This window comes from Melanerpes formicivorus, unplaced genomic scaffold, assembly GCF_026170545.1.
Source record: "Melanerpes formicivorus ecotype bairdi unplaced genomic scaffold, bMelFor1.0.p_v2 SCAF_10, whole genome shotgun sequence".
In the NCBI taxonomy this organism is placed as follows: domain Eukaryota; kingdom Metazoa; phylum Chordata; class Aves; order Piciformes; family Picidae; genus Melanerpes; species Melanerpes formicivorus.
In genome coordinates, this window is record NW_027142362.1 from 11,381,923 (window position 1) to 11,393,965 (window position 12,043).

General features: G+C 44.7%; 1 protein-coding gene across 1 annotated transcript in view; it reads left to right on the top strand.

Annotated features, from left to right (window-relative positions):
• The window catches only part of IQGAP1 (IQ motif containing GTPase activating protein 1), a 67,977-nt gene that overhangs the window by 20,248 nt on the left and 35,686 nt on the right, over positions 1-12,043 (top strand). The window contains exons 3-8 of the mRNA XM_068143676.1: positions 4,519-4,675; positions 5,021-5,098; positions 6,419-6,495; positions 7,843-7,910; positions 10,900-11,013; positions 11,418-11,596. Of these exons, the coding sequence (XP_067999777.1) occupies positions 4,519-4,675; positions 5,021-5,098; positions 6,419-6,495; positions 7,843-7,910; positions 10,900-11,013; positions 11,418-11,596 (673 nt within the window). The remainder of the gene's footprint in view (positions 1-4,518; positions 4,676-5,020; positions 5,099-6,418; positions 6,496-7,842; positions 7,911-10,899; positions 11,014-11,417; positions 11,597-12,043) is intronic.

Here is a 12,043-nt window from a genome sequence, read left to right on the forward strand (position 1 = left end):
CTCTTTCTTCACAAAGTCACGCGGATAGATTGAGGGGTAATGGGTGCAAGTTGTACCAGATGAATTTTTATCTTGATGTGAAAAAGAAGTTTTCTGCAGTGGAAACAATCTACCAATATAACAACCTCCCCAGGGATGTGATAGAGTCCCCATCACTGGGTGTAACTGGACAGGGTGCCAGATAATCTCATCTAATCTTTCTTCCCTGCAAGAGGTTGGACCAGATGATCTTCTAACTTGGGCTGTTCTGTGATTCTGTAAATAAACCAGGCAGTGAGAGTAATTATCATTTCCAGTTAGTCAGGTGTGATCAAAGGGCATACAGATCAGTCCTCTGACTTCCTGCAGCTTTTTAGGAAAGCCATTAGGACCCACAAGGAGTGTGTGGGACGTGGGGCTTGGATATGTCACTTTTATATACCTTTCCAAAGAGTGTTTTAGGTGATTCTCTGGAATACGAAAGGATACTTCTTGATTGCTGAAGAGTATTCACTCTCTTTTTGGTTGTTTTCCCTTGTTTTACTTTGGTTTGGTTTTGGTGTTTTTTGGGGGGTTTGTTTGTTTGGGAGGGGGTTGGATGGGTGAATTTTTTTCTCCCTCTGCAGTTCCCCCAAGCAGTGTTGCAGTATCCCATTTCTTCAGTAGTGCTAGGCCTTGGTCATTTTTATGTGAAGATTGTCTCACCCATTCCAACCAGCTACTTGTTTGCAGATTGGAAGTTTCTGCACACAGAACCTTTGTCATCAGGACAAGAGCAGAGGCTACAATTGTCATGCTGTACATTTTATGAATGAGTTTTGTAAGATGTTAATTAGGATCATTTCCCCCCCTGCCCCCCCCAGTTTTGTGTGTGTCAGGAAGGACTCTGGAAATGAATGAGATGGATGGCGAATGAGAAGCTGGAACAATCTGCTGTGTTGCCTTTTTCCTGCAGAAAACCACCCCCTGTTGAGGTTGTCAGCAGGAGCACAAAACTGTTCCTTGCTGTTGAATTTTGTGACTACTAGATCCTGAGAAATGTGCAGTTTCCCTTTTCCTCCTCCCAGGATCTTCTGAAATCTGCACTGCTGCGTGTGTTGGAGCCATCTGGTTGTTGAGCTCTTTCTGCGATTGCTTACTGTGGGAACCTCATTGTAAAGCTTAGTGGCATCTTTTTCTTGCTTCTATTGTCAAAAGTGTCACCTCTGCAACTTGATGCTGTGGAAAAGCAGCTTGTGAGGAAAAGGCTTTCCTGGGCAAAGGGGATGGCTCTTAAAACTGAGTAGTTGTTTGCGTTCAGATAAAGGAATGGGTAGAAGTGAGACTGGAGGACTGTAATAGTGGCTGGTTGTAGGTACTTTATGATAAGCAACTGTGGAATAGTAGTGATTTGGGTTTTTTTTCCCTTTTGAAATAACTTTGCATTTTTCTGTGCTATCTGGAGAGGAATGCAGGTGCTGAAAACAATCTGCATAACCAAAACAGCAGTGGTGAAACCAAGCTGTTTGTAAAACCTCTATTGAATTCTGAGTGTTCTTTCAGCATTTCTTCAGTGTCACAGTTATCTTGTAGGGTATAACCCTCAGTCTGTAGATAAGCTTGGATCAGTGACCTGGTATGTAACCATGTCAAAAGCCTAGGTTGACAGTCCTGTTCTTACTCAAGCTGTGACCACTTGTGTGTTAATTATAGTTATGCTAATATTGGTGTTAGCCTCTAATAGTGCCAGCCTCGATTTATATGTTTACTTCTGGGAAAACTGCAAGGAGGGGGCACAGCATGAATCTGTGCCAAAATGTGTTAGAAACAGCACTGTTCAGTGAACCATGAAAACACTCTTTGGAGATGTCTGTTAATTCTTAGTATGTATGAACTGTTTTTTTTTAGTGTATATACAGTGCTTGATTTTAATCAGAATATAGTGTGGCCAGCAGGAGCAGGGAAGTCATTCTGCCCCTGTACTCTGCACTGGTTAGGCCACACCTTGAGTCCTGTGTCCAGTTCTGGGCCCCTCAGTTTAAGAAGGACATTGAGACACTTGAACGTGTCCGGAGAAGGGCAACAAGGCTGGGGAGAGGCCTTGAGCACAGCCCTGTGAGGAGAGGCTGAGGGAGCTGGGGTTGTTTAGCCTGGAGAAGAGGAGGCTCAGGGGAGACCTCATTGCCCTCTACAACTACCTGAAAGGTGGTTGTAGCCAGGAAGGGGTTGGTCTCTTCTCCCAGGCAACCAGCACCAGAACATGGGGACACAGTCTCAAGCTGTGCCAGGGGAAGTTCAGGCTCGAGGTGAGGAGAAAGTTCTTCACAGAGAGAGTCGTTAGCCATTGGAATGTGCTGCCCAGGGAGGTGGTGGAGTCACCATCCCTGGAGGTGTTCAAGAGGAGATTGGACGTGGCACTTGGTGCCATGGTCTAGTCATGAGGTCTGTGGTGACAGGTTGGACTCAATGATCCTCGAGGTCTCTTCCAACCTTAGTGATACTGTGATTGTGAGACACGAAGCCTCACACTTTGTAGACACAAAATGTCTGCAGTTTCAGTCAGTCAGCAGAGCAGAGTTTTCAGAGGTGTGCATTACAAGACTGATTTCTGTGAAATTGTGTTTGTTTACTGCAGTTACCCATTTAATCTGTTATTACTTGCATCCAGTATGCTGTTTTTCCTGCCATTTTGCCTAGGTTAATGTGGAGCTGAACAGTTTACAGTCATGTATGCATCTGAAACAGTATTTAAAATATGAAAATTCTCTTCATTGGTTTCAAGCATGATTCTTTACTTGCTTATGTTTTAGTCCCTGTATTGTGGACTAAAAGGGAGGTTGGAATGAGAAGGGGGCCAGCCTCTTCTCCTTGGTGTCAAGCAACAGGACTAGAGGAAGTGGTTACAAGCTACTCCAGGGGCGGTTTAAGCTGGGTATTAGGACATATTTCTTCCCTGAAAGGATTCTCAAATGTTGGAATGGTCTGCCCAGGGCAATGGTGGAGTCACCATCCCTGGGGGTGTTCAGGCAGCCTGTGGACCTGGATCTTAGGAACATGGTTCAGTGCTGACCCTTCAGTGCTAGGTCAAAGGTTGGACTGGATGATCTTTGAGGTCTCTTCTGACCATTTATATTCTGTGATTGAGAGTCATCATTCCTGTGAGACACATTATTAATTTTTCTACTCATTAATTTGGCTTCTGCTCTTCCAGTCCAGTATTGTCTTGAAAGCCACTTTTCTATGGTTTTTGATCCAAGGTTCATCCATTGCGTAAGAGTTTTAGATTTCAGCTGCAAGCAAGGCTTGATCTAATGAAAACACTTTGGCTGCACAGCCATGGGCCACATTTTCCCTTTTTCAGGTCACACAACAACCAGGAAGCATGTTGTCTTTAAAAGAAACTGCATAGCTGAGCTTGCAGTTTATACAGCCTCTAGTATCTCTGTCCAGAGGAAATACTGAGGTGCTCCACTGGTTTGAGGACAGTGACAGTTCAGACAATTTGCTATTCTAATCTGACACCATTAAGTGCTGTGGAAGGAGACAAGAGAAATGAGTTATCATGATAGAATTGTTAGGGTTGGAAGGCACCTCAGGGATTATCTAGTTCCACCCCCCCTGTTATGATGAGAATAATGCCTGTTCCAGGTTTTTTTCCTCAGTTTTTGAAATGTTTAGTGGAGCAGGAGGAAATATATAGGTCAGGAAGGTAGACCTGGCAATTTTGTTGGACATTTATGGGATCAACTGAAATAACTTGAATAGGTGGTACTAAATCATGGAATAAGTAGTGAATACTTAATGTAAGTGAAGAAATGCTTGTGAGATAAGCCTATACTCAGGAGGAATCATAAAATGGTAGGGGTTGGAAGGGACCTCAAGAGATGATTGAATCTCCAACCCCCCTGCCAAAGCAGGACCATTTAGAGCTGATCACACAGGTGTGCATCCAGGTGGAGTTTGAAGATCTCTAGAGAAGGAGACTCCACAAATTCTCTGGGCAGCCTGGTCCAGGGCTCCAGCACCCTCACAGAAAAGTTTTTTTCTGATGGTGAGACGGAATTCCCTGTGTCTGAGTTTACTTCCATTGCCCCTTGTCGTATCCGTGGGTATAACTGAAAAGACACTGGCTTCATCCTCCTGACAGCTGCCCTTCAGACACTTGTAGGCACTGATAAGGTCCCCTCTCAGCCTTCTCTTCTCCAAAGATTTAAGGAAGACTTAAGTTAGTTAAAGGGGAAGGTTGCTTGCTATGTTGAGGCTAGTACCAACTAAATCATGGCTGAAGGAGAAACATGATGGTGAGATGTTATCTTAATTGCTTGTGAAACACCAGGTACTGGCCTCTGCACTTCTCCTTAATATTCTGTTCTCAGTGTTACTAACCAGCATTTTAATGACATGAGTTGTGTGGTAGTGCTATACCTGCTGTACATGCTAAGTAAAGAGTGTGCTAGAGCGTGACAGCAGTAGCAGCGTGAAACTTGTTCAGCATGGGGTTATGTTCACAAATTGGAAATACACTCAGGTGACCCAACTTTGTTCATCTTGCACTTTCAGATGGATGGAGGCCTGTCTGAATGAGGAGCTGCCTCCCACAACAGAGCTGGAAGAAGGATTGAGGAATGGAGTCTACCTGGCCAAACTTGGAAACTTCTTCTCTCCTAAAGTGGTTTCTGTGAAGAAAATCTATGATAGGGAGCAGACTAGATATAAGGTGAGAGCTATTTGCCATAGTTACTGCTTTAGGTGGACATCTCAAATAGGAAAATGAGCACACAGAGAACTGTGAACAAATAAGCACTAAGTTAGTTTATATTGTTATTATCTGAGCACCCACCTTCACTCTAGAAGAACATTAGTTAAATGAGGGGCTGTGGACTCAGCATTATATCTGAGCTTGTGCTCATGTGAAAAAACTTGTCATACACAGCCAGTATAATTGCACAGGGAAGATTGTTTTCACAATCTGTCTTGCTGACCCTTCCTGCTGTTCCTGCAGCTGTGCTGTTTTGTTCCTCACTGTCCTCTTTTTTTATGTTCCTGCCCATTTTTATTTCAGGCAACTGGTCTCCACTTCCGGCACACAGATAATGTAATCCAGTGGCTGAACGCCATGGCTGAGATTGGTCTCCCCAAGGTAATTCAAATATAACTTACTGGCTTCACTAGAGATGGGGAGATAAAATCATCTGAGTTAATAAACATTGTTGCCTGAAAATATATAGAACTGTGGTAGCACTGTGCTGGTTGTCAAGTTGCACATATGGATAATAAGTACTTTATTTTTATAGTGTGACATGTTGGGATTTTTGCTTGTTTGGTTGGTTTTGTTTGTTTGTATTTTTTTTTTGTTGCTGATAGTTGGTTGGGTTTTGGGAGTTTTTTTTTTGGTAAGCTGTCTCATGCTTGGTCTCACCAAAACCAACACACTGTACTTCATGTATGTTTTCTTTACATATGTGCTTGCAAATGGAGCACTTGATATTTGGCAAAGTTTTTCACATGACTTGTTGATTTACTGGTTGGGCCTTGCTGAGATTTATGATGATTTTACAAGAGCTAATTTGGGATTAGGAAATACTGAAATATGCTGTTAAAGTTGTTAGGTGAAAATAAAGGAGGGAGGAGCGAGACAGAAGTTAAGTGCCAGGTGTGAAGCAAGATATTCAGATGCAAGAGGTTTTGAGTGGGGAAATAAATGTGTGAGGAGATGTTAAAGAAACTGGGCTGAGGTCCAGTACATTGACAGAGATATTGGTGCTTAAAGTATTTTCCCATGCATGAGAGCCAAAGAGCTGGTGCTGTGGAATTGTGAGGGTCCTTCAGTTGCTCTTGCCTTTACAGAAAGAGCAGTGCTATTTTGTGCTCATAGGTGACAGCAAGGAGCTAGAAAGTAATGTGCCTTGTCAGCACTTCTGAATGAAGTGCTCCCACTATTAGCCCCTTGTGTTTAAGCTTTGAAAAGCTTTGCATTTGAGACTGAAAAACTTTTGGGTCCAAGTAAGAGCAAATACATTATGCAGAGCACCTCAGTGCTAGTCTCTGTTTCCCTTTGTCACTGTCTCTTCTCTTGATTTTCAACCCCATTTAGTAAAAAAAAAGAAAAAAAGGACATAAAAAAGGCCTCTTTTCTCCTGTGGTGTGTTATTTCTCATCTCTTGGCTTCCACCAAAGTCCTCACTCATACCTCATGACCCAGTATCTTGGTGTGCACACAGAAAGGGTGAACTCATCCATGTGTGTAGAAGCTGGGCAGGAAAAAGGGAGCCCTGGTCCAGGTGGCAGAAACAAAAGGGTTGGCAGGAGAAATACTGGGCCAGGGCAGAGAAGCTCAGAGACTTTTGTTCTGTGGGCTGGTTTGTTGTTGTACTGCAGAATAATTTGGCTTTTCAGGGTTGTGTGATTTGGCTGTATAGAGCAAGTGTCATTCAGACTGCTAACTTTGTTTTATCTTTAGATATTCTATCCAGAAACTACAGATATCTACGATCGCAAGAACATGCCACGCTGCATCTATTGCATTCATGCACTCAGGTAAGACACTCTAGGCAGAAATCTAGCTGCTTCTGAAATCTTCCTGCAAAGCTGAAAAGCAAGAGGGAAGAGAGCTGAACTAAAGGTTGGATGAGGATAAATTTTCTAGCAGAACAGTCCTACCAGGTCAGAGCAGAGACCAATGAAGGCAGTAACTTGCCTTGGGCAGTGGCCAAATCAGATGCTGAAGGAAAGAAAACCAGTGGTGTATGTTGTGATTACTGCCCTCTCATCTCAGTTCTCCCACTCCTCTCTACTGTCTGAGGCAGAGCTAAATATTTCATTGCTTCACTTTCCTCAGTCCTGTTTGTCCTTAGCTGTATGGATTCATCCATCTTTGAGGTGGCATCCCTTCATTTCTCTTAAGTGAATGCATGAACACCATTTTAGTGAGCCACATCCAAGGACAAGTCTTGCCTGACAGACCTAGTGGCACATTCAGGATCAGACTTGATATGGCCCTGGGCAGGCTGATCTAGCTGGAGGCTTCCCTGTTTGCTGCAGGGGGTTTGGACAAGTTGACCTTTGGGGGTGCCTTCCAACTCAATGCAATATGTAAATCTGTGAACCAGTCAGTGCCGCTGAGGGCACACCTGGAGTACTGTGTCTGATTATGGGCCACCACAAAAGACATGGACATATTGGATAGAATTGAAGGAAGGGACACTAAGATGATTAATGGATAGAGCATCTCCCCTGTAAGGAAAGGCTGAGAGAGTTGGGACTGCTCAGAGAAAGCTTTGGGAGAATCTCAGCAGTGTGTGCAGCTATCTAAAGGGAGGGTGCAAAGAAAATGAAGCCAGGCTCTTTTCAGTGGTGCCCCATTAAAGGGGAAGAGGCAACTGGCACAAACCTGATCACAGGAGAGTCCCTCTGAATGTTAAAAGATATTGTATTTACTGTGGGGGTGACCAATGAGTGGACTTGATGATCTCAAAGGTCTCTTCCAACCTGGTCTGGTCTATTCTATCCTATCATATTCTATTCATTTGTTGGCCAGAGAAGTTGTGGAGTCTCTGTATGTGGAGATATTCAAAAGCCATCTGGACATGATCTGGAGGAACCTGGTCCTATGTGACCTTATTTGATGAGGGAGCTTGAGTATAACAATCTTCTAGCCTCAATCAATGTGTAATTCAGTGAAGCCTTCAAAGTGGTGGACCAGTTATGTTCAGTTGAGGGGAGTAAGAGATGAGTCAGCTCACCCTCTTGGAGATTATGAGCAGTTATTTTGGCTATTCTGAATGGCTCCTTGAATCTGTATCTCATTAAATTATCTTTGTCATTGTTAGAACCACAAGGAAAAAATTACTAATTCTGTATTTTTTTGCCTGTTTTCTTTTCTAGCCTGTACCTGTTCAAACTGGGTCTTGCCCCTCAGATTCAGGATTTGTACGGCAAGGTGGATTTCACAGGTAGTAAAATAACAATGTTTGCTGCCTTTATCTCATACCCTGCTGGGCATTGTACAGATCAGTTAAAGGGTTGTACCTCTGGATGGCCTACATGCCAATGTGCCGGAAGATGAGCCGCCGGGGCAGACGGCCAGCCTGGATGGTTAAAGAACTTCTAATGGAACTAAGGGAAAAAAAGAGGGTGTATCACCTTTGGAAGAGAGGGGAGGCAACCCGTGAAAAATTTAAGGATGTTGCAGGTCTTGCAGAAAGAAAATTAGGGAGGCAAAAGCGCATTTGGAGCTTAGTCTGGCCTCTGCTGTGAAGGACAACAAAAAGTCCTTCTATAAATACATTAATCGTAAGAGGAAGGGCAGAGACAACCTCCACTCCTTGGTGGACACGGAGGGGAACGTTGTGATAAGGGATGAGGAAAAGGCAGAGATACTTAACACCTTCTTTGCCTCAATTTTTACTAGCAGGACAGAATGTCTTCCAGACAGCTGGCCTGCAGAGCTGGCAGAAGGAGCCAGGGAGCAGCATAGTTTTCCACTGTTCCAAAATGGGGTAGTTGGTGATCTGCTCAGCCGCCTGGATCCCCACAAGTCCATGGGACCAGATGGGATCCATCCTAGGGTGCTGAGGGAGCTGTCAGAGGAGCTGGCCAAGCCGCTCTCCATCATTTTTCAGCAGTCCTGGCTCACTGGCGAGGTCCCAGAGGACTGGAAGCTGGCCAACGTGGTGCCCATCCATAAGAAGGGCCGGTTGAATGAGCCAGGGAAGTACAGGCCTGTCAGCCTGACCTCAGTGCCAGGCAAGATCATGGAACAGGTCATCCTGAGTGCAATAACACAACACTTACAGGATGGCCAAGGGATCAGGCTCAGCCAACATGGATTTAGGAAGGGCAGGTCCTGCCTGACCAACCTGATCTCCTTCTATGATCAGGTGACCCGCTTGGTGGATGTGGGGAGGCCTGTGGATGTAGTTTACCTGGACCTCAGCAAGGCCTTTGACACCGTCCCCCATAGCAAACTCCTGGCCAAGCTGTCAGCCCATGGCTTGGACAGCAGCACTCTGAGCTGGGTTAGGAACTGGCTGGATGGCCGAACCCAGAGAGTGGTGGTGAATGGTGCCACATCCAGCTGGCAGCCAGTCAGTAGCGGAGTCCCCCAGGGATCAGTGCTGGGCCCCATCCTCTTTAACATCTTTATTGATGATCTGGATGAGGGCATTGAGTCTATCATCAGTAAATTTGCTGATGACACCAAGCTGGGGACAGGAGTTGATCTGCTAGAGGGTAGAGAGGCTCTGCAGAGAGACCTTGACAGGCTGGACAGATGGGCAGAGTCCAACGGCATGAGATTTAACGCATCCAAGTGCCGGGTTCTGCACATTGGCCACAACAACCCCATGCAGTGCTACAGGCTGGGGTCAGAGTGGCTGGAGAGCAGCCAGGCAGAGAGGGACCTGGGGGTGCTGGTTGATGGTAGGATGAACATGAGCCTGCAGTGTGCCCAGGCAGCCAAGAGGGCCAATGGCATCCTGGCCTGCATTAAGAACAGTGTGGCCAGCAGGAGCAGGGAGGTCATTCTGCCCCTGTACACTGCACTGGTTAGGCCACACCTCGAGTACTGTGTCCAGTTCTGGGCCCCTCAGTTTAGGAAGGATGTTGAGTTGCTGGAACGAGTCCAGAGAAGGGCAACGAAGTTAGTGAGGGGCTTGGAACACAAGCCCTATGAGGAGAGACTGAGGGAGCTGGGGTTGCTTAGCCTGGAGAGGAGGAGACTCAGGGGTGACCTTATTGCTCTCTACAACTACCTGAAGGGGGGTTGTAAACAGGCAGAGGTTGGTCTCTTCTCCCAGGCAGCCAGCACCAGAACAAGAGGACACAGTCTCAGGCTGCGCCAGGGGAAGTTCAGGCTGGAGGTCAGGAGGAAGTTTTACACGGAGAGAGTGATTGCCCATTGGAATGGGCTGCCTGGGGAGGTGGTGGAGTCGCCGTCACTGGAGGTGTTCAGGAGGAGACTTGACAGGGTGCTTGGTTACATGGGTTAGTTGATTGGGTGGTGTTGGGTGATAGGTTGGACGTGATGATCTTGAAGGTCTCTTCCAACCTGGTTTATTCTATTCTAAAAATTAGTGGCTGTGAGGAGTTACAATAATTTAAGAAGGAGGTTTGCTTTTGGTGCTTCTGAGGCAGGCTGTTGGATAGCCACCTGTTTGCTACCCTTTACTTGCAGGAATAACAGCCTCTTAACTTTTTTTGCCAGTGTTGTAAAATGTTGAAACCTTGTCTCCATCCCCTTGGGAGAGGTTTCACTTTGGAACTTGGTAAATGGCTCTAGCCCTCCTTGACAGTTCAAAGTAGAGGTGCCATCAGCTGAAGAAGAGGTTGGCAGCTGATCTGCCGCAGGAGATTCCGGCACAAAGTCTCATGCCCACGTGCCTCCTCAAAGTTTCCCTTCCTTGATTTTTGCAAAACTCTCAGATTCTGTTTTGCGTTAGTGAGGTTCCTGCTTGAGGGCATGCATCTGATTTACAAGGTGTATACACTTTGTTTTCCTGCATAACAGCTGTTGACTGTATCTATAAAACGCTGAGCAATCAACCCTTTTGGAGTTTTATAGTGTTTAGCAGCAGCATGACTCAATAGCATCCGTGTGTTTTTTCTCAGCATAGTCTCTTTACAGGGTAAAACAATGATATAAAGAATCCCTGTGCATGTTCCTGACATGAGGCACCTCGGAGTGATGGGGCCTGTTACCAGCTCAGTGGAGTTGTGTGTTGTTTTCTAGCAAGAAAGACTACAGATTATTCCCCTAGATTTTAGAAAAGATGTGTATCTGTTTTCATTGATTTTATTTCCCTTACTGACTTCTAGTCAAAGTGTTATTTAAGCAGTGATTGCAATGTATTGTAGTTAACTTAAACTTTTTTGTTTGCTGTAGCAGTGCTTATTCCTAATGTATTTAAGCCTTCGTAACACTCTTCTTGCGTGTGATTTCAGAGGAGGAAATCAGTAATATGAGGCTTGAACTGGAAAAGTATGGTATTCAGATGCCTGCCTTCAGCAAGATTGGAGGAATTCTTGCAAATGAACTGTCTGTGGATGAAGCAGCATGTAAGGAAAAATGGAGTTTTGTTTTATGTGATCATTCAAATCAGATTAGATTCTTTAATTTATTTTTTTTAAAGTGTAAATTTTAATGCACTGTATTGTAAGACAGCACTAGCCTTTTGATAGGCCTTTTGGATGACTAGGAAGATGATTTTCTTCTTTCCCTTGTGTAATTTTCCCCCTTTTCTTTCTGAAACATGGTGATTTGACTAGCTACAGTATTGTACTAGGAAATAGGCTGCTAATTTTCTTGTCAGTAACACGAAGCTGTGGTGATAGGAGAGGTACTTTGATAATTCTTTTGCTTTCTAGCAAATTTCCAGATCATTCTTCTACTCTTTCCAGTTCTCAGCTTGTAATGGAGCTGTTGTTTGGTACTAACCAGCAGTCTGTGGCTTGTTTTTCAGTACATGCTGCTGTCATTGCCATTAATGAAGCAATCGACCGTCGAGTGCCAGCTGACACTCTAATGGCAATGAAGAACCCTAATGCCATGCTAATAAATCTTGATGATCACCTGGAATCCACTTACCAAGATACTCTCTACAGAGCAAAGCAAGACAAGATGGAGAATGCTAAAAACAGGGTAGATTAGTTCTTCTTTCAAACCATCTGTTTGCATGCATTGCAATTTTGTATTGCAGTATAAAGTGCAGGGAGTTCACAGAATGTGTCTTACAGTCCTGTGTGTGGTATTAGGTGGGTTTATTCCTGGTGGTAGTCTACCGTGTTGCCCAGTAACCTCTCTTCCTATCATAGAAGACAGGCAGCAGCAGTTAGCTGTGGTAAAACAGGCTGCTGTTTAGCTGTCTGAAATATGGGCCATGCAGATACAGAATTCATGCCACTCTATCTGTGGGAAATGCTATCCCTGTATTTTAATTCAATATAGGTATGTGTTCCTAACAGTGAAATGATCAACTGATGCTCTCAGGAGCCCATACTATATATCAAATGTCCAGCTATTTGTACTTCTTTCTGTGTTCTGGAGGTTTGCTGCATGTTCATATAGAGCCAGTACATTGAAATAGGG